Genomic DNA, 27,425 nt, shown 5'->3' with positions numbered 1-27,425 from the left:
TGGAAGAGTACGTAAATTTTCATACCTTGAACATCATTATATAATTCAAAACATTTTTGATGGGTTTAAACTTTAATTTTTATTATCTTTATTCAATATTTTAAGTTGATATAATATTAAACAATTCCTTGATTTAGCCTCAAATAGGAGAAATATTGGAAGCTGCAATGGATTTCAAAATCCAAGTAGGATGCATAGTCTCTAAAGCAAAAGAGAAGAACATGATAAAAAATACGGAAATTTAAAAATATTAACCTGTCCCTGCATGATCTTTTATATGAAAAAAAAAATTTAAATCATTAAAATTGCTAATGAAAATTCACTTTGCAGGTATAATCAATTTTGGAGATTTTGAATACAAAAAGACTGATGTCCACTTTAGAATTATTGGAGAGGTTTGCTTTTTGCCTTTAGCTTTCAGCCTTATCCTTCATGATAACACAGCTGAGGTGGATATACATATCTTTATGACTCATTCACTGATGAATGCAATTTCCTTCCAATAAAACAAGGGGTGTTTAGAACTTTTCATAGCAACCAGATTCCACAAGTGCTGCCTAATTTAACATAGCATTCAAAGTCAGAGAATGTGGCTGTTTTGCAAATAAGAAATAACACTGAGAAGAATACATTGTAATTAAAGCAAACTTTAGAACTTGAATATAGATATTATATGTGGAAACTCCAACTTTTCTCCCATAAAAATGAGATTTAAGTGACCTGTGACTGCCAACCTATTTTATTTTTTTAATAAGTTGCATGCTCAACTTAATGTTTTTACAAAAGTTTTTTTAGTCAAGTTCAACATATGGATGCTTAAATCAAGTTTATGTCTAAATTTCACATAGATCATGCTGTGTTTTACCCTTACCTCTAGTTAAAGGACACGTTGGACCAGAGACAGACACTGGTCCAGTGTATTTGCTGGTGACAAATAGAGGTGGGTGGTATTTTCCTAATGGAATGCATCTGCTAGTTTTTTGTTTGTATAAAATGGGTCATTATTTCTTTTATTTTTAATTTAACAGCAAGTAAAAATCTATGCATCTTATTTTTTTTTGCTAAGATTTGTGATGATAAGAATATTCAATTAAAATCTTTAACTGACACTAGGGGCACAGACAATTAAAAATTGTATTCTCTGGTAGAAGCCAAAGATTTATATTTTAAAATTTTTATAATTTTATTGGCTTTTATAGCTTTAAAGTATTATTCCCCTGTTGACAATATATTTGTAATCATGAGTTGCCAGTAGATGCTTTTAAGTCTTCTGTCTTTTTAAACTTATGTTTTTATTAGCTTTTGCACATAACAGTAGGAAATCAATTTGCAATAATTTAGGCAGTATATATTAGTGCCTAAGAGAGCAAAGGAGAGATCCCATAATAAAATAGAGTGGTATAATCATATTTACAGTAATAGAGAAATTTTCATTAATGGCTGGTTAATCATGTATGAATAAAAATGGGGACTATAATGAGTGTATTTTGGAAAAACATCTTGCCTATATTTCCCATACAAGTATAGTTCAAATTAGAGTTTTTAAGTTATGTATCATCTCAACTGTGCTATCTTAAAAATGACACTTGTTTAAATGTCATGACTTAGACATGAGATATGCAATATTACCTATTTACATTAAAAAGTTATGTGACAGAAAAATTGATTATACTTTATTTTTTAATTTTGCTACATAAATGTAATAGTCTGAATTAGCCTAATTTGTTACTATGGATAGAATAACATTGTTATAGGAGTTTGTTATTTAGATATGTGAAGAAGATGACGTCTAACAATTTACACTAGTAGATTTCCAGTCCTAAAAAGTTAGAATACATTAAAAAGAAAAAGCTTGCTAAATATCCTCTACAGTTAGAAAATAATGGAAAATACAACTTATAGTTGGCCCTCCATATCTGTAGTTCCACATCCTTGGATTCAACCAACCATGGATCGTGTAGTACTGTATTATTTACTATTGAAAAATTCCATGTATAAGTGAACCCACACGGTTCAAACCCATTGTTCAAGGGTCAAGTGTAGTTTGTTAATGAATTCTTTGTAGGTCAGAAGTTTTGAAACTATTTTTTTCATAAAGTTGTTATGAACATTTCGTATCTCAGTTTCTAGGTTCATAAACTTTGAGGATTGTTATGTCCTTTTAATGAATTGACCACTTTGTCATTATAAAATGATCCTCTTTAGCCTTGGCAGTATTCTTTGTTTTGTAGTCTGATTTATCTGATATCAATATAACTATTCCAACTTTCTTTAGATTAATATTAGCATGGTATATATTTTCTGTCTTTTAAATTTTAATCCATGCTTGTCTTTACATTTAAAGTGTGTTTCTCATAAGCAGCATATAGTAGACTCTTGCTTTTGTTATCCAGTCCTACAATCTCTATAGTTGAAATGAATTTTTAGGCAATTTATATTTAGTGTAATTATTGATAAGTTTGACTTTAAGACTTTCCTCTTGCTATTTCTTTTCTATTTTCCCCAACAGTTCTTTATTGTTGTCTCCCTCTTTTTTTTGCCTTCTTTTTGATTAAATCCTTTTTATGATTCTATTTTATTCTCTTTGTTATTTTATTAGTTATAAATCTTTGCTTTATTGTTTGTATTTGCATTAGGGTTTATAGTATACATCTTTAAGTTATCACAGTATACCTTCAAGTGATATTATAGCACTTCATGTACAAGGACTTTCCAATAGTATACCTGCATTTCTCCCATTCCAGTCTCTATGTTATTATAATATATTGTGTATTAAATATATAATAAACCCCACAAAAATTTATACTATTTTTCTTTAACAAGCAACTATCTTTCAAAAGATTAAAATAATAGGCAATAATTATGTATTTTCAATATCCTTCCTTTCTTTCTGTGTATTCACAATTCCATGTGGAATCATTTCATTATGCATGAAGAGATTAATTTTAACAACTGTGACAGTTATGAGTTGGTTTTGGTTGATTGATTTACTCCTTGTTATGGGGCGTATTTTCCTGTCTCTGTCCATACTTGGAAATTTTTTATTGAATTTCAGACATTGTTAATTTTAACTTGTTGGTCCTGGATATTCTTGTATTCCTATAGATATTCTTGAATTTTGTTGTAGGATGCAGCTATGTACTTGGAACAGTTATATCCTTTAGGTCTTAATTTTAAGATTTGTTTTATGGGACCAGACTAAGATTTAGTGTCTGGCTATTTTCTACTACTGAGATATGACTCTTCTGAGTACTCTAGCCAATGCCCAGTGAGTCATGAGGTCTTCCAATCTAGCTAGTGGGATCAGTCACTATCCTCTGCCATGTGTAAGCATCAGCACTGTTTCTTTTAATCCTTCTGGATTGTCCTCGGCCCTGAACTAGTTTCCTTGGGAGTGTATGCTGATCAGTACTCAGCTGAATACTTGAGAAGGACCCTTTACATATCTAGAGTATGCTTTCTGAGCAGCACTCTCCTCATAGGTACTCAGTCCTGCTAATGCTAGCATTTTTGGTCACCCTGAACTTTTAGTTCAACTCAGGTATTCTGTTGGGTTTCCCCTGGCTGCACCATGGCCAGGAAACAAATTGAAGTCAGTTCAGTAAGCTGGGGCAGACATAGTGCTCTCATTGTTTGTTTTCTGTTTCTCAGGAATCACCTTTGATCAGTGGCTGATGTCCAGTGTCTTTAAAACAATATTTTTATATAAGTTGTGATTGATTGACTGATTGATTTTGGTTGTGCAAGGCAAGTGGGTAAACATGGTTCCTTTTAGTCCATCTTGTTTGGAAATGTAACAGAATTCTCTCTTTACCTGGTCTCTAAATAGGAACAAGTTTTTAGCCATTTTCCTGATGCTAGATGCTTTCTCTTACCTCTAGGCTTTGTAACATGCCTTACTTCTGTTCAAAGGCTTATTTTCTCCATTTTTCCCCATAGTTAACTTGAAAAATTCTTTAAGACTCCAGGTAATAATTCCTTCCTTTCCATCAAGGTTACCTAAAATGTCTCTATTTTCACAAGACCTGTGATTACACCTACCCTGCACTTACAATGGATTATAATTTTTGATTTATTTCTCTGTTCCCTCACCAGCCTATGAATTATTTAAAGACAGAGATAGTGTCTTTTGTTATGGTATTTTGATGCTCAGTAGTATCTGGAATATAGTAATAACACAATAATGATTTATATAATGAATGTTTGGGTCTTATGTAAGGTGAACCAATAATAGAGAGTAAAATTGCTTTTATTCCATTATTTTTATTTATTTATTTATTTTTTTTTTTTTTTGCGGTATGCGGGCCTCTCACTGTTGTGGCCTCCCCCGTTGCGGAGCACAGGCTCCGGATGCGCAGGCCCAGCAGCCATGGCTCACGGGCCCAGCCGCTCCGCGGCATATGGGATCCTCCCAGACTGGGGCACGAACCCGTATCCCCTGCATCGGCAGGCGGACTCTCAACCACTGCGCCACCAGGGAGGCCCTATTCCATTATTTTTATAAAAAAGGATGATATATATTAAATTAAGATGCCACTGAAGAAGCCAGTAAAGATCAATTTAGTAATTTCTAGGTTTCTCTTCTCTCTAATAATCTAATTCTGAGACCATGTGATCCCACCTACAGAGAAATAGCTTGTTCCAAACAAATTATTAATTGATGGTTGGAGGTTTTAAAAGTTTAAAATTCAGGTGACTTTGCATGAAGTTAACCTCACTACTGTACTAGTTTAATTATATTATCTGACAACAGGTGGATTTTCTCATTTGCTCCTTCTCTTTGTCCTCATTTATTTAGGTTATCAATTGTTAATTTGCTTAGTACTTTGGGGGCATGCTTTGCTCCATTAGCCCTTTAGAGATTCTATAATATGGCATAGAGGATAAGCACAATGATACGAGTGGTTTAAATTCCAGCTTGGCCACTTACTGTGTGACCATGAGGAAGTCAATTAACCTCTCTGTGCTTCAGTTTCCTCCTTTATAAAATGGGAATAATAATAGTAAATAGCCCATAAGATGAGAGTGAGGATTAAATTTTCTTACACAGGACACATTTTACAATAGTTCTAGAAGAGATCCTGGCAATTGTAAGAATCATGTAAACATTAATTATTATCCTTATAATAATTACCATTTACCTTTAATCCAACCTTGCAATTTATCTCTTCCTTTTAATACAACTTTGCTATTTTCATTTCTATAAAAAAATCCTGCAAGTTACAAAATCAAGTAAAGTATTTATATTACTGTGGGGATGTAAAAGTTATGGGAAATGGAGGCCTTAGTATCAGGCTTCAACCATCTAAAGGACTGTTATATGGAAGGGATTGAAATTATTCTCTATTTTTCAGAGACAATATGCTAAAATGTATGGAAGCTACAGGGAGGCTTTTTTGACTTTCTAATAAATACAGATGACAAAAATGCAACACAAGCACTGAAATTTTCCTTTCTAGAAGTGCAGGAGATGACTCTTTACACTAGATGGCCTCTGAGATGTCTTTTGATTCTAAAGACCTACATAATTTTAAGTAACATTTTTAGGCAGAGAAGACTTTCTTTATCCCTACACTACATGCTACAGGCCCCAATTCTGTTTATCAAGTGAGAAAAAAAATCTGTTTGTCTTGTGAACATTTAGAGTGGAAACCTGGGAAGTACTGATACATAAAATGATAAAGTTTATGCTCATATCCACAACACCGTCTTTTATAACTAATAGTATGTTATCCACTTGTGGGTAAAGGAGACATTAGAAGCTTGTGTATTACTTCATAACAACCCCTTAAAAAGTTCTTTAATTAATTTTGGTATGTAAATTTTCATATCTCTGAAAAGAATTCTAAATTTGTTGAGGGTAGAAGAAATAGGATAGCTGGATCTGTAAGGAAATGTTCCTTTTCAGTTGACATGCTTATTTTGAAAACATCAGTGAGTGTCTACTATTAGTCAAATATTTATTTGATGGTGCACCATATTAATTGAAAAGTTGACTTTCACTTTGGGTAAATATCCACTTACAGTTTTGAAGGACTGTCACTTTAGTAAGTTATAGATTGAGAGACATATCTATATATCTCTTCTTAGAGGACTTGTGAATAGTTTGACCATAGGCCAATTTACACAAGAATAAAAATTATATGTTGTCCTTTACTCATTCTGGACAAGTAGTATATTTGAAACGGAGCTACTGTGACCTAAAATCTCTAAGTGTTTATTGCACTGGCTAAAAATCTTCTTTATCGAGCAAATATGTTTTTGAAGAAAGCCATCAAAGCACTGTACCTGAAATGAGAGTTACCTGGAAGTGTGACCTTGCGTGAGCTTCTTTAAGCACTAGGAACTGTTTTTTTTCATCATTATATTGACCATATAAACAATGGCCCAAAACATATTATGTGAAACCTGTGGATCCAATCGTGTTTAAATTCAAATTTAGGAAAATCAGGTAGTGCATCTATCATATTTATTTAATACTAAATAGGGTCTGGAGCAGCATCCCACAAAGAAACATATTCATATATTTGTAGTGATTCATGAATATTTATACTAAGTGGGGAAAGCAAGGTCTATAAACATACTGATGAAAGCTCAGATTAGTTTTGCCTTTAAATGAGTTTTGGCAACAAACTTTGAAAAATTAAAAAAAAAAACTTTTGGTCTTCAGAGATTTTTGAATTTTGAAAGAGGGGATAAAGGATCATACATCTATACTTGTATAGTGTGAAAGGCAGTTTTGAAGATCAAATGAGATAACTTTGAGAAAGAACTCTACAAATTATAAAGCAGTATATAAAGTAAGGCATTATTATCAGCTATGTACTTGACTTTACGGCTATTTTCCAGGCTTTCACTGAGTATGAAGAGTTGGGAGATAATTTTTTATTATGCTGGGTTTGAGCATAGTTTAAAGAAAAGAGATTAAAAGTTTTCTTCTAGAAGTGTATGGTGCTCATACTACTTAGATTTCATTGATATCAGCATGGATATATGTGTTTTCCAGGCATTCAAGTTCTCTTTCTTACCAAAATAATGTTTGCACATTTCTGCTATTATAACATTCTTTTAAATTATATCTCAGAGATATCAAAAGCTTAGAATTTATTCATTTATTCAGTCAGTAATTGCTAATTTTGAATAATTATGTGTGGAGTAAGTATTCAGTAGGAAACAGTAATAGTTCAAGAACTTGACAGAAGAGTTGTTTGACAGAAAGAAAGATTGGAGATATACAAGAAATGCCAATTTACATAATAATTGGGCACAACATAAAACTAATTAAAACGTTCATATATAGACCTTGGATATTCATGTGTAAATAAAAGTAACAAATTGAGAACAGTCTTGTTGGGATGTGTAGGAATCTTCTTCTGCACTTGGCCAAGAAGCCATAATTAGAATTTCAGTGAGATGTTATTGGCAACTGTGGCCAGGAAAAGCAGTGAGTGCTCATCTGGACTTTCCCTGGGTGGGATTGGGCAGGATTTGGCTCCCCAGGGAACTCTAGGATGCTGGTCACACTTCAAACCCTTCTTTGGTAAACCACTCTGTGAATGACCTTAAGTGTGAGTATAGGAACCACTATACTGATCATTAGTCTCTTCTACCATTATTTGATATATACATTACTTAACTCTAAATAATCCTAATCGAATGCAATCAACAGGAAGTATGGGCATCTATCAACTAATGTTTGATTTATTTAATTCAGCAGCATCCAAACAGATGCTAATACTCTACCTTCTTGGACAAAAGTGGATGAAACTCTTTCTCACAAAGTGAGAATATGAGCGTAAGGCATGAACTTAAAGGAAAGAGTAATGATGAAAGTAATATATATGTTAACATACATGGTCTAGTCTTACCTGTCTCCTAAATCAACCTGATTTTAAACATAGAAACTTACCTGAGTCTTAATTTTCTCTAAACTGTAGGGATAAATGTGATAAACCTGGCCCTGCTACCTGCTCAAAACTTTTCTTTGAAGCTCAGCATAATTTGGTCCTTTTAAATTTCACTTTAGCCATATACTATGCTTCAACAATCAACCCTAAATTTTGAAATGTCAGTGATAATTTCACCAGTTTGATATAGTTTTTCTTTTCATGTTTGTTCTTGAATGAAAACTCAGGCAATTTAGAAATCAGCTCCCCCACTCCTCAGCATTCCCCAAGTTCTATGGGCTTTGTTAGGTTAATGAAAAACTGACATTGCTGTCTATGCACTTAGTGATGAATGCACTTTAACACAACTGGATGTTTTCCACCAAATATATTTTCTCAAATACTAATCATATTGTCATTTCTAACTTTTCAAACCCTTTTCTAGCTTTTTAATAAAAAATAATAATTATGAATCTTTCTAGAAGTGACACAGTGTAAGTTTCAGAGCAAAGATAAATTATGAAATGGTGCATGAGTAATGCAAGTAAATGAAAAGAAAGACATGATATGTAGGGCATTAGTAAAATAAAATTTATCTTGCGACTGGGCTTTGAAAATTGATAATATAAGAACTGTAGTTAAAACACTGTGCTTCTAAAAAATATGATTCTGAAAAGTGTCATACTGTTCATCTTCATCATCTTCCAATGCAGTCAATTCTTTTAACTTGTAATGAAAATACCTCACCTCAACTGTGTCTCAGTTGGCTAAACTCATGCATTAAAAAGTTGATCAATCTGAATTTAAGGAGATAGCAGGAAGAAAGGATGTGTTTTATTGTTGTTTACATATGTAGTCTCATCTTATATTTTGGAATCAAGACTGTCATTGGTTTCTTAATGGTACTGTAATGTTACAAGTCAGGATGAGATAAAGATAAATTTAAGGAGTGTAAGATTTTATCTTTCCTTTGACATTTTTATTCCAAGTTCTTTTTTAATTTGATAAATATAACTTGCTTTGTATATACCGAGCAATGTGTAATCAGGGGCTGGAGATAAAATAATGAAAATGTATTTTTTTCCTTTCAAATAGCTTATCATCCAGCAAAAGAGAGCAGTGCATTAACTATTACTGATTGTGATAAGAAATAGTAATAATTTCCATCTTTGGAGTGCTTACTATGCACCAGGAACTGTACTTCCCATTTTACATAAATGATCTCATTTAACCAACACCATAATGCCATGAAGTAGTATTATAATGCCATTTGTCAGATTAGGAAACTGAGGCTTAAGAAGCTAACTTGCTCCAAGTCTCCTAGCAAGTCCATGGCAGGACAGATACTTAAATTCGGGCTCTCTGACTCCAAAGCCAAAGCTCATAACAATTATTACAATGGGACAAGTATTGACATAGAAGTATGTATAAAAATTTAAGGTAGTGTAGATGTATGAAGTGATTGACTTTAAACCAAATTAGGAAAGGGAAAATATATGGAAAACCTTCATAGGGAGAATGATGTTGAAGGGTGAAGAGTTATTCACCAGGACAAGTGAAGGAAGATGATTACAGCAGAGGAAATAGGATTAGCAAGGGGATTGAGTAAGTGTTGGTGTCTGAGGATGGTGGGCTGTCTGAAGAGACAAGGCTTCTGACCCCAAGGTGTGGAGTGGAGGGAAAAGGGATGAGCCTGAACAGGTGTATAAGAGTGGGTCAAGAACAATCTAGTTAAACCACCTTAAAGACTTAGACTTTTCTTTATGCGTATATAGAACCTCCAAATGATTTCTCAACAGGGAAGTGCCAAAATAAGCTCTGCTTTAATGAGAACTGGCAACTGTGAAGAGTAGATTGGAGTAGAAAAAACTGGATAGGGAGAGGAGCTACAGTTATTAGAAGTGTGGCAGGAGGTAAACAGACCTTAATTAAAACAGTAGTAATGTGGAAGGAGAGGAGAGAAGAAATGCAAGAGAGAATTCAGGGATGGAATCAATTCAGTTGGATAATATACTGTGGCAGATGGGGAACAGTTTGGAATAATTCCATGATTAACTATATTTGGTAATAGGGTGAGTAGGAAAAACAGAAAAATGAGCAAGTTTATGAAAACAACAACAACAAGAGAGAATTATGACAATGTTGAGTTTCAGGAATCTATGGTACAGCCATGTTGATGCCTAGTAGTTGTAGATAAGATGATGTAACTATTATTCTCATAAAGTAAAAATTAATTATGCTGACTCAAAAAGTGCAGCAGGGAATTCCCACCAGAGAAAATACTGATGGCCACTCTGAGCAACGGACACATTATTCATATGTGACTATTTTCTCTGCTCTTCAGCTGACTCCGAGGAGGGCTTGGCACCAGTTTCTGTTTGAAGGCAGAGATTCCTTCTTTGGAACAGTCTCTCTTGAATCTGTGCATAGAGTAGGTACCCCTTTTTTCTCCAGAGGTGAAGAATTAGATTCATCCTTAAAACACAGCTTAGCGAAAATAATCTATAGATACATTTATTTTAAATAGTTTCCTTTGACTGAATATTTTTACTTTTATTTTGGCTTATTACATTTCTATACATGAATCATGTATTTTTTATTTTTTTGAATGAAAGTTGGGTTTTGTCTTTTATTATGGGAATAATTCATTTTTAAGCATGGTAGTTTTTTTGTTTTTTAATTTTTATTTTATATTAGAGTATAGTTGATTAGCAATATTGTGTTAGTTTCAGGTGTACAGCAAAGTGATTCAGTTATACATGTACATGTATCTATTCTTTTTTCAAATTGTTTAATAAATAAGCACAATTAGGCTTTCAAATATTGTTTCAAATTTTGTTTCTTCTGACATGTTGTGATGTTAACATACATATGTAGGAGTCACCCAAGTCAGAATTTCTAAAAAATCCTTGTGTTAGGAAATGTAATTTTCAGGTATTCAAGTAAAATTCTGTTAGCCCATTAGTTACTTAGGTCTACATATAGTTAATTTGGTGTTTGGTCATTTTAAAAAACAAAGATGAAAGCAAATCTTATCATATAACGTTCTAGATAAACACGTATTTGGTGCAATTTCAATACATAGCCGATAGTCTTATAGCAGTTTTCTATTTTAAGCTCAAATTTTTGCTTTTAAAGGATGGGTGCATCACTAAACATTCATTTAAGGCCTTTAAATTTGAAAATAATTTCTCATTTGCTATCTCATTGTACACTTGAAAATAACCTGAGGAGATATTTTAATAACTCATTTTACAGATGAAAAACAGATGCTGAAAGATTAAATGGAAAATATGTGAAAAGTCCATGTTTTAGTTTTACAAAGTGTACAGTAAAATAATTGGCCCTTAATCTATAGTAATATTACCTTATGAACAAAGTTAAATGTCTTGCAAATAGCTCTAAGAATTCACAACATATAGAATCTTGTTTTAACCTTAGAAGTGACATGAAAAGTCAATTGAATGGTGTTGATTATAAGATGATCTGTACAGCTAAAACCCAGAAATTTCTTTGATTTTTTTCCCAGTTTCATTTAGGTGTATAATTGACAAAAAATTGTAAAATTGTTAAAGTGTACAATGGAATGATTTGATATGCATATATATTGTGAAAGGATTCACCCCCTTGAGGTAAATAACACATCCATCACTTCACATATTTACCTTTTTGTGTCTGTGTCAGAACATTTTTCTATTCTCTTAGCAAATTTCTACTATATAATACAATGTTATCAACTATAGTCAACATGTTACACTTTAGATCCTCAAAACTGTACATCTTGTAACTGAAAGTTTGTGCCCTTTCATTAACCTCTACTTATTTCTCCCACCCCCTAGTCTCAGCAACCACTTTTTTACTCTGTTTCTGAGTTTGACATTTTTTTTAAGATTCCACGTATAAGTGATACCATGCACCATGCAGTATTAGTCTTTCTTTGTCTGGTTTATTTTACTTGGCAGAATGCTCTACAGTTTCATCCATGTTGTGCAAATGACAAGTTTTCTTCTTTTTTAAGGCTGGATAATAATGTTCCATTGTATATATAGAGATATATATACCACAACTTCTTTATCCATTTATCCATAGATGGACACTTAGGTTTTTCCATATTTTGTCTTGTAAATGATGCTGCTATTATGAACATGGGAGTAAAGATATCTCTTCAAAATAATGCTTTTGTTTCCTTTGGATATATTCTCAGAAGTGGGATTGCCAGATCATGTGGTAATTCTCTTTTTAATTTCTTGAGGAACTTCCATACTGTTTGTCATAGTGGCTGTTATAGTTTACACACCCACCAAAAGGGTTCCCTTTTCTTCACATCTTCACCAACACTTGTTATTTGTTGTCATTTTGATAATAGTCATCCTAACAAGTGTGAGCTGATATATCATTGTGGTTTTAATTTGTCTTTCCCTGATGTTTAGTGTTGTTGGGCACCTTTTCATGTACTTTTTGGCCAGCTGTGTGTCTTCTATGGAAAGGTCTATTTTGATCCTTTGCCTATTTTTAAAAATTGAGGTTTGTTTGTTTGCTTTTTTTCTATTGAGTTGTATGGGTTCATTGTATATTTTGGATATGTATCCATTAGCAGATATACTGTTTGCAAATATTTTCTTTCATTCCATAGGTTGTCTTTTCATTTTGTTATGGTTTCTTTTGTCATGCGGAAGCTGTTTAGTTTGATGTAGTCCTATTTGTTTTTGCTTTTATTGCCTTTGCTTTTGCTGTCCAAAATACCACTGCCAAGACCAATGTCAAGGAGCTTTTTTCCTCTGTTTTCTTTCAGAAGTTTTACAGTTTCAGGTCTTATGTTCAAGTCTAATCCATTTTGAGTTGATTTTTGTGTATGGTATACAATTGGAGTCCAATTTCATTTTTTTTGCTTGTGGCTACCTAGTTTTCCCAACACTATTTATTGAAGAGACTACCTTTTCCCCATTATATTTTTGGCACCTTTGTCAAAAATTAATTGACCACATATGCATAGGTTTATTTCTGAGCTTTCTATTCTATTTTATCAATCTATGTGTCTATATGGTCTATATGACATTTATGCCACTATCATACTGTTTTGATTACTGTAGCTTTGTAATACAATTTGAAATTAGGAGGCGTAATACCTCTAGCTTTGTTCTTTTTTCTCATGGTTGCTTTGGCTATTCAGGGTCTTTTATGGTTCCATGCAAATTTTAGGATTGTTCTATTTCTGTGAAAAATGGCATTGAAATTTTGAGAGGCATTAAATTGAATCTGTAGATTAATTTGTGTAGTATGAACATTTCAACAATATTAATTCTTCCAATCCATAAACACAGGATATCTATACACTTATTTGTATCATCTTCAATCTATTTAATCAAAGTCTTATAGTTTTCTGTGTACAGGTCTTTTACCTCCTTGGTTAAATTTATTCCTAAGTAAATGTTTTCAGTGTTACAGTATATGCATTTTTTTTCTTAATTTCTCTGATAGTTTGTTGTTGGTATGTAGAAGTACAACACATTTTTGTATATTGATTTTTGTATCCTATAACTTTACCAAAATTGTTTATTAGTTCTAACAGTATTTTGGTGGAGTCTTTAGGGTTTTCTCTATATAAAATCATATTATCTGCAAATACAGACAATTTTACTTCTTCCTTTCAGATTTGGATGCCTTTTATTTCTTTTTCTGCCTAACTGCTCTGGCTAGGACTTGCAGTACTAGGCTGAATAAAAGTGGTAAGAGTAGGCATTCCTGTCTTGTTCCTGATCTCCTTCTTTGACTTTTGATTATCTAATTTTCCCTTTCTCTGTCTCTCTCTTTGTCTCTCTGTCTCTTTCTCTCTCTCTCTTATTCTCCTCTTCTCTTTCTCTGTCTCATGTTACTGATAAAACCCCACAACTTTTGAGTCTGGTTTTTTTACTAAAGAATTAGCATTCAACTGCAAACCTGGTATCTGGGAGAAGAAAGAGAAAGTGAAAGAAAAGAAAAGAAGGCAATATTTTTATATTATGTTCTTTTTTCATGTCTCTTGACCTTCTTTCCCCTTTATATTTTCCTCCCTCTCTTGGCTTTCTCACTCCTCAGGCATAAAGTGATGAAATAATGGGAAGTTTCACCTATGGCACTAGAAAGATGTTATTCAAAGGGAAGAGGAATAAAATATTTAGGGCTTTGACTCAGTCCGTGACCTGCTTCTTTTTATGGCTATAGTTCACAGAATGTTAAAAGGATATTACTAATGTGTTAGGGGCTAAACACAGACTTATAGTGCTTGTAATCTGTACCATCTTATTTTATAAAGTTCATCTATTATCCTAATTCTGATTATTTTTTCGGCTAATTTTTTCTTATTCATTTTGTATCACATACTGCTGATCATTATTTGGTAGTAATCAAATCAATATCTAAACCTTACAGATAAGTTCAAGGGCAGTCTATACCAATGTCCTTGTTTTCTATAATCCAGTTCCAGATCAGTTTTCTAAAGAGAGGCTTGTCAAATTTCCAGGGAGTTTAAGTAATCAGGCAGCCATCTCTTTTAAACTGTGGGTTATTTTATAAATTTCTCTTCATTGTTCAATTGTAGATATATATATATATATATATATATATATATGGCAATTTAATAAATATCCTCCATTTTTAACCAGGAAAAATTACATCACTGAATTGAATTGCTTGGTGAATATCATATTCCATACAAGTTATGGCAGTAAAATATTTCATGAGTAAAATTATAATTTTATTTCCTGGTTGAAAAATTGCACTACTGTGATCAAGGGAAACAATGAACTATTTTTAAAATTATTCAAATAGTTTTTCAAATATAAGATGTATTTATTATATACATTATTGTGAATATAACTGATTTAAATTAGTAATTATTAAAACAGTAATTATATTTATGTTATAGATTCACAATCTCACTGTAGATAATATTTCATTCCTTGATATAAAACTTGGTATGAAATTCCTGGACAAGAATTACCTTTAGTTCAATGTGATTCAATCTACAGTAATCCAAACATTATGGTAAATCAATATTGGGGGGAGGGAGCAAAAACATTCCCATAATGGTGGGAAGTGCCAATTGTACATTTTTTCTGAGAGCAGAATGAATCATCTGTGTGTGTCAGAATTGCAATATATCTGTATTTCCGCGTTTCTGGCATTTTACAGTAGTAGGCTCAGAAATCTACTACTAAGCAGCTACTACTACTAACGAGACATCAACTACTAAGAAGCTCTTGAGCCTTGAAACAATGTGAATTCCAATCTTAATATTTTGATTTATTAATTGAAAATATTTATAGAAAAATAGATCTAAAACTCAGATGTTTAAACTATATTGTTAAAGGAAGTGACAAGGACATGGTTAAAGAGGATAGATTAATACAGCACAGAACTGAGATGAAGTATATGGGGTAATTATAGAACTAATGAGCTAGTTAATCATTCTGAGAACAAACCAGTGCTTCCACTTGATTCATCTGGTGGGAGGTTTAAATAAATGACTTACATAGTTCTCATGGGACCTAGGATTCTAGGACTCTGCAATTTAATATAATTTATGATTTGGGTACCAGATTAATTAGAACGTTTGAGAAGCATATTATGTCTTTTAGGCCATTACAATAATGGTCTCAGTCAGCTAAGTAAGAGGAAAGAGTTAATATCCAAAGTTCCCAACACATTATTGTGAAGTTCTGAATCAATTAACGTATGAGGATGGTAAAATGTCAAAAACCAAGCAATATACACGAAGTGTTCTCTAATGAATTATTTTTCTGTCCCATGTCTAAAATAGTATCCTAAAATTACTGATGTATTCATTGTATCAGTCTATTCACTGTATCATTCAATTCATTGTATGATGTGAAATTTTGGATAAAAATAAACATCAAAAATTAATGCACTGATTAATAGATTAGGCTAAATTATCTTGTTTTTTCTTTTTATGATGTCATGAAGACCTAGCCTATCGAAGTGCCAATTCAATTCAAGAAAGACAATTTATTAACGTCAGTCAGATAGGGTATAATTAACTTCTAACTCCCTGGAATCATATGTTCTAAGTGGCAGCCCAGTGATCTAAAACAGTTGTAGATCTTGACGTCCCTAGATACCACTCCCAGCATTAGAGAGTAACTTTACTCTGAGGGGTGTCTAATCCATTAGGGTATATGTTATAACACTATATATCTGAAATAGTGGAATATAATTTAGGTAATGGAAAAAAGAAGTACAAAAAGTTTTTTGCTATATACATTTTAAGTCCCTTCCTTACATTTGCCTTTTTATAAAACATGTGCTATATATATGATATATATATATTACATACCTAAAACATTTATTTATGTGTGTATATACACAGTTTATGTGTATACTTTTAATATCAAAGATTAAATTAATTTGCTTTTTGTTCTAGAGTGACCATTCTTCAGTAGCTGAGACAAACTTTGTTTATGTTGGGAGTCTTTGTATGCCCTAGTTTGGACAATGAATTCTCCCTCTACTATAACAAATACACAATGTCAGTTATCTTTGAATCATAAATTGAGTGTGTTATATCCTTACCAAGGCCCTCATTCATAAAAAGTTATAAGCCTGGTGTACATCTAAAAGCTTCATATGAAGGTGAAAAGATGTGTTATTTTTTAATGAATTCAAAGTGCATTTCATCATTGTATCATATAATAATTTTTCCAGAGGTTTTCAATCAAGGTATAAATTTTCTAATTTTCTCTTTTCAAAGGTAACAAGTAATTGACTTGATTGATCCAATCACAGTATGGTCAAAATGGATGTATAATGCTGAAAACAGCAAAAATAACATACTTTACATTCTTTGGTACCAAAAATTTCAGAACATATTTTTAGATTTTTATAAACTTTTGTATTAACTTTATTCTCTTTAACTTACCTTTTAAATTGCATTAAGTCAGATTGGAGATGATTGATATAAAAAACTAGTTTATATGTCAAAGGAAATTTTAACTTTTTATACAACTTTAGAGTTCACTTTTAGGAAGAAGATAAGCAATGATAAAAATGATAGGCTGAAAATAGCCAATACTGATCATCACTTAAGGGAAGTTCCTCTCTGCAGAAACTTTAGGTTAATATTATAATATTCTGTTCACTGCTTAGATCTGACAGTTCATTTTTTCTACTTCAAATGATCTCTGAAACAATGACCTCTTGGGGAATAACTGTTATTTTCCAGATTTTCTGTACGTGAGTTTACCTTGATGTTTAAGTCACCCCGTAATATGATCCCATCTGATAGATACTCAGGAAGTGTTGTTAAGTGACTGGCTTACTGCTAGAGGCTTTATGTACAAAATCTCATTGATATGAGACCTTGATGGAATTTGAATTTGCTCAAAGACAAAGGATTTGTACTTGAGCTTTCATCACTATATTCATGCTCACCTAAAAAACAAAATGAAGCAAAACAAGACCCATACAGTTAGATCTCCATAGCAGAGACATTGGTGTGGGGATTTTGTTGGTTTTCGGTGGCTCTGTGTGTATGTACATGTTGTAATTCATTCTGTATTAGTCTTATGTACTAATGTTGAGTTAGTTCACTATGATATTAACTAAAGTCAGAAAGACCAAGTTTCAACTGAATGTACCAAAGACAACTTGGCAAGTTTTTGGATAGGGCAGGATCCTGAATGTTTTGGTGAGTGGGATGGGTTTCTAAAATCTTGAGTCATTTTTGGATAGATTATGTTAATGTCAGTTGGTAAGATTAGAAGACTTTTAAAAAAAGTGATTCAATATTTTTATAGTTTATAAAAATAATCTATTTTTATAATAGATTTGTTATTCCATTTTAAAGTTATTGTAAAGTACTGGCTATATTCCCTGTGCTGTACAATATATCCTTGAAGCTTATTACTTTTATGCTCAGTAGTTTGGACCTCTTAATCCCTTACCCCATCTTGCCCCTGCTCCCTTCCGTCTTCCCACTGGTAACCACTAGTTTGTTCTCTATATCAGTGAGTCTGTTTCTGTTTTGTTATATTCATTGTTTTGTTTTGTTTTTAAGATTCCACATGTAAGGGACAGCATACAGTATTTATCTTTCTCTTTCTGACATATTTCACTAAGCATAATACACTCCATCCATGTTGTTGCAAATGGCAAAATTTCATTTTTTTCCTATGGCTAAGTAGTATTCCATTCTAAATATATATAGTTGACCTTTGTTTTGCTGTTGTCACTCTACTACATTTAAGGACAGGGAATTTAATTTTCAAGAAATGTGATAGTTAAGACCCTCAGGGTGAGAGAAGATATACTTATTTATCTTTTCAGTTTTAGAGTCATTCGTTTCCACTATAATTGCATCATTAATACCACCCAAATCTCTGGGCTATCTATGATGAAATGCATCATGGCACAACATTTTTGTTATCGAGGATTTAAAAGCTTTCTAGCTTATTCTATTAGGGAAGAAGACTAAAAATGGTCAAAGACACAAATTGATTATGATTTATGGTTTATAAGAGGGACAGTAAATGAAGGTCAACCAACAAAACAATATTTTCTGGAAAAAAGTCTTGGGGCAAATTATATGGTCTTGTAAGCAAAGGTGTAGTTAGGACCCATGCCACAGATGGATATGTATTCCTACTCTGATGTATTCTTAAAAGTTAATTGGATGAAGGGGCGGACTGATTTGTAATTTTAGTGCAATGAGTAATAGAGAAGATTTATATCATTTTACTAATAATACTGATATTTAAATTAAAAATCTACCTTTCCATAAAAAGAATAAAAATGGGTTTTGGAGTAAACAGTTAACAAATATACACATACAACTTTTTATCCCAGATATATTGCTTAGCTGTGGACCTTGGGTAAATGTTTAACTTTTCTGCCAATAGTTACAAATAATAATTATATATAATAAATATAAAATTGAAATTATAATAAAGCTTTAAATGAGATGTTTTCTTATTTGCGAAGGGATCCAAATGAACACTGATACGTCTCACTTTTTCTTTCTTGTCCATCTTCCCAGACCACTTTTCATTTGCTTTGCGTTGGCATGATTGCACTCATTTGCCTTTTATCTACTGTACCTTTCCCTCCCCTTCTCTAACTCCTCTCATCCTTTAAGATTCAGCTCAGAAATCACTTCTCTTGAGAAAATTTCCTGATCTCCTTCTTCTCTCTTAGCACCCTATGCTTTGTCCTGGTACAATGTTGTTTGCTTACGCACCTCATACCCCATCTGCTATACTAGGGGCTCACTGAAGACAGGTACACTTTCATATTCACGTATATCTCAGTGCCTAGCACAGTGCTTGACACTTAGGAAGTGCCTAACTAATATTCATTCATTTCCTTTTTTTTTTTTTTTTTGCGGTATGCGGGCCTCTCACTGTTGTGGCCTCTCCCGTTGCGGAGCACAGGCTTTGGACGCGCAGGCTCAGCGGCCATGGCTCAAGGGCCCAGCCGCTCCGTGGCATGTAGGATCTTCCCAGACTGGGGCACGAACCCGTGTCCCCTGCATCGGCAGGTGGACTCTCAACCACTGTGACACCAGGGAAGCCCCTCATTCATTTCTTGAATAAATCTTTATCACACATCATTTAGTTGTGACAGGCACTGTGTAAGGTGTTGAGGGCATGAGAGTGGACAATATAGAAGCAACACTTCACTCCTAGAAATATTAGATTAGTGGGAGAGACAGACACATATTAAAAACAGTCAGATAGACATAGCTTTGCAAACCATTCTGATCACTGAGTTGCATCAGTTCAAGGAACTGGGAGAAGGTCAATATAGGACATGAAGGAACATGGCAAGGCATGAAGCTGGAAGGCCTTCAGAACCTGACAGCCTAATTGAGGTCTTTGGATTTTATTGTGAGTACAATTGTCAGGCACTGAAGGCCTTATGCAAGTGAGGGGCACAAACAGTTTTGTGTTTTGAAAGCATTTCTCTGACTTTTGTGTGGACAATGAATTGGAGGGACCCAACTTTCATTAGATTCTAGTGAATCTAGAAAGGTGAGTTAGGAAACCATTGCAACCATGCAGGTGGGAGATAACGGTGGGTTAGATAAGAGACACATTGTGGAAGTTGAAATGAGATGGACAAATTTAACATGTACTGTAAATAAATGTAAAAAACATATTTTCAAAATTCATGCTGTTACTGTGCTATTGGGCACAATGTATTATAGGGCCTGTTTAAATTTCAACTTTCTTCATGTTTTCTATTTGATTGTATGCTTCACTTCACTTAATAAAACTCATTATCAACATCAAATATTTCAATACCGTAGGCAGAAAATAGCAGAAACATTTTCATTTCCATAAGTAGCATGTGCAATTACTACATATTTTTATTGGTTAAGGAATCCAAATGAGGCAAAATGTAAAAATACCACGCAAATAGAATTACAAAAAAGAGACCATTCAATTCTTTGAGATAATAATACTCATAAATATTTAGCAAGTGCTTACTATATTTGTATTGGCTATTGTGTTGGCCCGATGAGGTAGGGCCCCTTCTTGTCTTCATTTTTCAAATGTGAAGTGAGGTTTGGGGTTACTTTTTCTCAGTAAAGACAGAAACAGTATTCATAGTTGAAACCCCCCAAATTTCCGTAATTTGGATAAATAGAAAATGTTATTTTTTTCTCCTACATTGTGATAAGATTTGCAGGAAGACCCAGTGCACTTACACTGAGAAACACCATATTTATGATTTGATTAAAAATGCATTATGGGTTAATTTTGGAGTAACTAAGGCCCATATGAATTTTAAAAATTATGATGAATGAATTTTGCTGGGAAATATCATTTCAGGAAAACAGCATCACTAAATAAAAGCAATTTTCTGCTCTAATATGCACAGAGTCCATAAACCTTTTATGTAAATCTGAGGACAAAATTTTATCCATAAATCTCTTAGAACAAAACGTGCAATAAAACCCCATAACCATCTCCTCTTTTCTTCTCTTGTAAATCACAAATGGAGTTTTCTTTAATCCATTTGGACAAAAGCTACTCTACCTATTTAGTCTACCTCTTAGTCTTGGCAAATAACATTAAGCATTCATCCCTGAATAAGAGCTAATTTTTCACTGTTTACCATCCCATGTGCTATCAGACAACTACAGTATGAACACTGCACTCTAATATTGAGTCATGTCACAGTGACCTTGGGAAGCAATTTTGCTAATGAGTGACAGAAGACCAATAACTGTGGAAAACCTTTCTTTATAAAGTCATAAAATGAGTTTTACAAGAAGTCAGTTCCTCATGTCCATTTTTAAACAAACATCGAAGGCTACAACACCCTTATTGCACGCACATGGATCCAGGACAACAGGATTCTAAATAGTCCCTGACTAGGCTGTGAACCTGCAGTTGCTCAAAATGATGCCAGCTGCCAGCTTGAGTGTTTCATACTGTCAAGACCAAATGCACTGAATAAATTGGACAAGAAGGTGACCATTCTAGTCTGTGCTGATATCCTCATTTTGTGGATCTCCCTCAGAATCATTTACTTCACATTATAATGACAGGTAGCTGTAGATCACAACAGTCCTGCAGCTTTATCACTTGTCAGTTTTATAAAAAATAATCTTTTCAGTATTATAAGATTCAAACCTTTAGCTCTGCATAAGGAAATACATTTCACACCTCTCTTCAAGTATCGTAAAAAATATTGTTCAGCTGAATATTTACTGAACACTGTCATGTCCATATTCTTACAGAGTAATCATCACACTATCACGTGAACAAGGATTAGTACTTGACATTTTAGGAAACTTACTGAAGTATTCCATGATTAATTTAGAGTTTTCATAGGAACTAGAATTTAACTTGTAAATATATAGTACTCTTTTGTGATTTTCAAATAGCCAAGAAAGTACTGAATATTTAATTTTAATAATTTAGAACTTATTATGTGCATTGAAAAGTTAAAATTATTTAAAGTGAGAGAATGATCACTTGGCCTGATCCAGCATTTTGAGCATTTAAGAAATGCTAAAGTTTAAAATTTGATATTCAAAGGAAAGGTAATTATATATGTTAGTATTAGGGAATTGCTTCTGCCTCTCTACAAAAATATTTCTATTAATACTTTGTTATAAGGTCATTTTCAAGACCAATATAAATCTTCCAGGCCAAATATGTAATAATAGCAACTGAGAGTCACAAAGAACTAATAGAGTCATATAATTTTTCTCACTTAATCCTTTTTTTGGAGGTAGATATTTTTTATTGGCTCCATTTTTCAAAGGAGGAAACAGATATTCAAATAGCTCTAAACTCTTCACAAGTTCTCGAATGCTTAATAAATAATGTCCAAAATCATTATTAAGGACATAAGCTGTACACAGTCAAGGTTCCGCAGACGTATCTGGCTTTATTTCTGCAGCCTTTCTCCCTGCATCGCCACTTTCTCTAACAAAATAAATGAATACCTGGATTAAAATGAAATAATAACTCCTCATGCTAGAGACTCAGTGTCAAGCCTACATGATGATCTCCATGCCTTCATTCATAGTGCTTCCATAGCCTGAAATATATTGGACCCAATGTGTGTTGAAAATGGACATTCCAATATTTCAAGATGCAGTTCAAAGGTCACTTCCTCTCTGAAGTGTACCGGCCTCCTCCATGAGTTGTCTCCTTTTCTTCCTTCATTTCCTTCTTTTCCTGTGTACTGTATAGCATTTTAGTGGACTTATTTGTTTAAATGTTGTTTCTCTTTTCCTAGAATGTACCTCTCTTGAGGGCAGGGGCAAGGACTTTATTACTTTTGTATCCTCAGCACCAGGCAAAGTGTTAGCCCCCAGTTTATAATGCACTAAATGCAGTCACAATAAGATATCAAGTGCTAGGTACAAAGTACAAGGCACAATATTGGCTCAAAAGAGTGGTTGACAAGGAAAGAGGAGTTCCCAGCTTAACTTTATGAAGGTCCTATGTAACCTATTAAATATTTGTGACAATATTTATTAGAATGTGTAGAACAAAATAAATTAGCTTTCAAGTCAAAGCAAAAATTAAAAATGTAAACAAAAGAAAAACATAAAGCTTCTTTCAACAAAGTTTGCTTTAATATGTGACCTAGATGAGGTGTTGGAGTTTATTTTAAAGCTCAGTTTTGTATTTTTTCTAGATCTTTTTAAAGGTCTTTTCTTGGAAACACATTCTTTTATTGAATCCAAGATGCAGTCCATCCAATGCTAGGAATATTTTTACCCGAATGGTTCTGAACCCAAGACCCCAAGCTCATATTTTTACTTAGTCCCACTTCACCCTCTGACCCCTTCACTGATGGAAATTGTCTCTCTAATTTCGTGGGGTTTTCATAAATTTAAATGGGAACACTCTGTGAGTTATTGCTTTTTTATTGCCAAAATATCTTTTTGCAATTGCCTTTTTTAGAAGGAAGGTTGTGTGTGTGTGTGTGTGTTTGCAAGATTAACTCCTGATACTGTTTGTATCTTTATTCTATGTAACACAAATATTTATTAATCAGGATGTCAAAGGACGCTGTATTTCTAGCACAGTAAGTGTTTTTCCACTGTCTGACTTCTGAAGTATGGTGGCTACATTGCTGACTGTCCTGAGCCTTATATGGTGTTATGATATTAATCACTATGAGAGGTGAAACTGCAAAAGCATAAATTGAAGGTAAGCCTATTTGGGGGGCAATTTACTATCCAGAGTTTGTATGCAGCTGAGAGTAATTTTTATTGCATACTGTGACAATAACACATTCATAATATGGGACAAAAAAGGAACTCGGGCTCAGTGTTTAGGACAGCAATTCACAACTAGCCATAGAATTAGCACCACATGCCAGGAACAATTTTAACGCAAGGTACAAGTTGGAATTGGGACCTTCTAATTCTATCAGGTTCCTTCTGTCCGCTATTAAAACAATCTTGTTTTTGTTTTGCTTTTTTATTGTTTGTTTTGCTTCAAATTTCTGGAGCTGTTATAAGTATGTGAGCAACAGAAAATTAATTCTGAATAAGCAAAAGTTTCAATGAAGGAACAGATGTAGGATTTAGGTGTTTTAAGGAAAACAGAAGTTCCTCACCTAACAAACCTTGAGTGATATCTTTTAAAAATAGTAATTCAAACTCATTCCTATTTAAAAATAGTAAACAAAACCTCCAGTGTATCAGTCAGGGTCCTAGAAGGCAACTGTGTCCAACTCAGATGGTTCAAGAAACTTTTATTGAAGGCGCTACTTGTAAAAGTGTGGATGGTGTAAGGAACAGAGAAAGAACATTAAGCACCAGAGACCAGAGACTACCAGTAGCAGTGGGAAGTGACTAACAACTTTAGGTCTGAAGGGACAAGTGTGGGGATAGTGTTCCTTGGGCCCAGTGCAAGATGGAGCCAAGAGCCAAGGATGAAGGGGACCTGGCAGGAGCTGTCATCATGGGTGGGAATGAGAGATGTGATACCACTGCCCAAGTGAAGCAGCAGGGAAGAACAAGCACAGCATCTTTCCCCTTCTGCCTTCTAATCTCCCTGTGATTCTTCCCCCTGAGCACCCTGAGGAGAAAGCAAGAGAATGAAAAAAATAGCTATGGGGAACGGGCAAGACATGGTGGTGGTGCAGGGGAATATCAGCACAGCTTGGTGTCATTTTAACATACTAAAATGCCAAGATCCTCTTTTTATTTTTATACCTAACCCTGGGGATGATCTTTGAAATAATTTTTGAGTGAAAACAGTTTTGTGATGTGTAATCTGGAGCAAAATTCCTCAGGAAATTTTATCTGCACTCTCATAAAATGAAATAACATTCTTCTCATAGAATCCCAGTGACTCACTTTGCTGAAGGTTCTATACTTCTTCAACTTCCTGCACTGGCCACCTCTCTCCTCCAGCACCAAACCGCATTTTTCATAACTGAATTCCATATCTTTTCCCTTTACGTTGCTGTTTCTGTTAAGAATATCATCTAGGCCTGTATGTAAACTCCTGTGAAAGTATATTTCTTTTCTGATTTGTTCTCTGCTTAACTCAACAACTAGCCCAAATGTGGGAAGAGTATTATAAAGAACTATTCAATAAATAAATGAATTCATAATTTCATGAATTTCCATATTAATTTTGAATGCTTTTTCTTTCTTGTCCCTCAAATCTAGTTGTTTTAGATTTTGTGAATGATCTTTCAAATTTATCATTTGTATTCCCACTATCTCAATCATAATTTATACCTTTATTAAACTTCTTTTTTGATAGTGCAATATCTTCTATAACTGCTTATTTCCATTCTTTTCTATCTTGTAACTTCTACCCAAAGCATCAGGATTGACTTGCCAAAACTGTAGGTCAAAATTCCAATTCTGTAATTATCCAGAACAAAGAAACAAAAAGTTGGGAAAACGTACATAAATTTTTCTAAAATTTTTATTTATTTATTTATTTTTGGCTGCATTGGGTCTTTGGCACTGCGCGTGGGCCTTCTCTAGTTGTGGCGAGTGAGGGCTACTCTTCGTTGCGGTGCGTGGGCTCAGTAGTTGTGGCTCGCGGGCTCTAGAGCACAGGCTCAGTAGTTGTGGCATACGGGCTTAGTTGCTCCGTGGCATGTGGGATCTTCCCAGACCAGGGCTTGAACCCATGTCCCCTGTACTAGCAGGTGGATTCTTAACCACTGAGCTACCAGAGAAGCCTCAGGGAAAATGTACATAAATTCTTAACTAAAGTTAATAGAATCATAGATTTGTACAATTTTTGTTTGTTTATCAGCATTTTCTATACCTTATACAATTATCTTGTATTGCTTGAATAATAAAATTAATAAAACAGCCTTGTGCTTTAACTGGTTTTTATATAGGACTACCTTTATATTGGTCACTCAATGGAGTAAACCAATTCAATGGATTATGAAGGACTAGAAAAAACATGTCATAGATGTGTGTTGGAAATAATACACTTTATTTGGGAATTGATTAAAAGCTAGTTTATAATGATTCAATTAAAACATTCCTATTATATCCTTTGATAATAAATCTGTTGATTACAGCTTTTGAGGCAAAGTCCTATTTTTTCTTTTTGATTCGACATCTACTAGAACATAGGTCATAGTGTCTGTTATGTTCTAGAAATTGGTTTACATATTAAGAATACAACCAAGTTCCCTGACTTCATGGACATTTATTGAGTGAGGAAAAACAAACATTAAACTAGTTATTAAATCGGACAATTTCAGAGAGTAATAAAGAAGAAAACAAACAGACTAAAGTGATAATGTATGTGGGGGAGGAAGGAGGCTGCTTAAGAGTCACTGGTCAGGGAAAGCTTTTCTAAGATGTGAAATTGAATTGAAGCTGAGGCAGAATTACCAAAGGAAGCCAGTCATGTAAAATTTGGGGCATGTAAATTTAAAGAAAATGTTAAGATGAATGGTTTATAATTCATCTCCTTAGTATAGTAAAAATGAAAGTGATGTTTATGCTGATGAAATAACTAGGGCAAAGGCCCTGGGGTGGCAAAAACCTTGGTGTGTTAAAGAAATAGAGAAGTCATGGTACAGTACATACTAACAGGGGAATGAGAGAGGTGGGGGAGAGAGAGAGAGATTGAAATGTAAGAAGATGAGGCTTCAGAGAAAGACAGGAGACTGGAGATGTGAGGACTTCTAAGCCATGGGGGAAAAAAATGTATATTTGTGTGTGTGTGTGTGTGTGTGTGTGTGCATTTCCTAAGTGATGAGGCTCCTTTAGAGGACCTTAAGCAGAGGAGTGGTGAAATCATATTCAAGTTGTAAGACATCACTGGCTGCTGTTTGAATAACAGAAAGCCAAGAGAAGAAGCCGAGGAATCAGTGTGGACACTATGACAGTCATTTAGGAAAAGTGACAGTGGCCTGTTCATACAGCTCAGGACAAAGCTCAGGATGACTGGTTGGTTTCAACACTGGATAAGTATATTAAAGTTTATCAGAAATGTCATTTTCTAAAGAACTGTTATTGGTATGGGGCCAATAAGTGTATTTTTTTTTTGCTTTATTTATTGAGATGCCTGTGGACCTGAAAAAAGAAGGAAGAAAGATTAAAAGGTCCAGTGAAAATGCCTTACAAAATTTATCTGGGGCAATTTTATGCTTTCATTATCTCTGGCCTTGTTCCCAGCACTTATTTATTTATGTGATGTTAAAATAAATGGATTAAAAAATTATATTATCAACTCAATGTTTTCTTAAATGATGTCAAACATCTACCACTAAATATTAAATATACAAATAGAAATAGAAGAATTTTATATTAAATATATATTGATGTCCATTTAATGAAATTTGAAAGTTTAATATGCTCATTCAATGCCTTTTTAATTTTTTTTTCCAGGAAGCTTTGGTACCATGGGGAAAGAATCAAATGATTTTATTTTAAATTATGTTAAATATAGTCAAAATATATCAAATTGTCAAGTTTTTACTTCTCTAAAGTATTGAATTTGTGGGCTTTGTTTTATAAACTCCTACATCTTATTTATAAGCTATAAAATATTTCTAAAGAACTAAGGTGAACACCCT

At 33.5% G+C, this 27,425-nt stretch overlaps 1 protein-coding gene across 1 annotated transcript in view; it reads left to right on the top strand.

Moving 5' to 3' along the window:
• DSC2 (desmocollin 2) overlaps nt 1-26,958 on the top strand; it is a 323,425-nt gene extending 296,467 nt beyond the window's left edge. Inside the window, exon 16 of the mRNA XM_082641311.1 lies at nt 26,944-26,958. Coding sequence (XP_082497437.1) covers nt 26,944-26,948 — 5 coding nt within the window. The 3' untranslated portion in view covers nt 26,949-26,958. The remainder of the gene's footprint in view (nt 1-26,943) is intronic.
• The last annotated feature ends 467 nt before the right edge of the window (nt 26,959-27,425 follow it).

The sequence above is a fragment of the Mesoplodon mirus genome (genome assembly GCF_964341445.2).
Source record: "Mesoplodon mirus genome assembly, chromosome: 13".
Classification (NCBI taxonomy): domain Eukaryota; kingdom Metazoa; phylum Chordata; class Mammalia; order Artiodactyla; family Ziphiidae; genus Mesoplodon; species Mesoplodon mirus.
The sequence above is the reverse complement of the archived record's forward strand: the minus strand, read 5'-3'. Positions and strand labels throughout refer to the sequence as shown.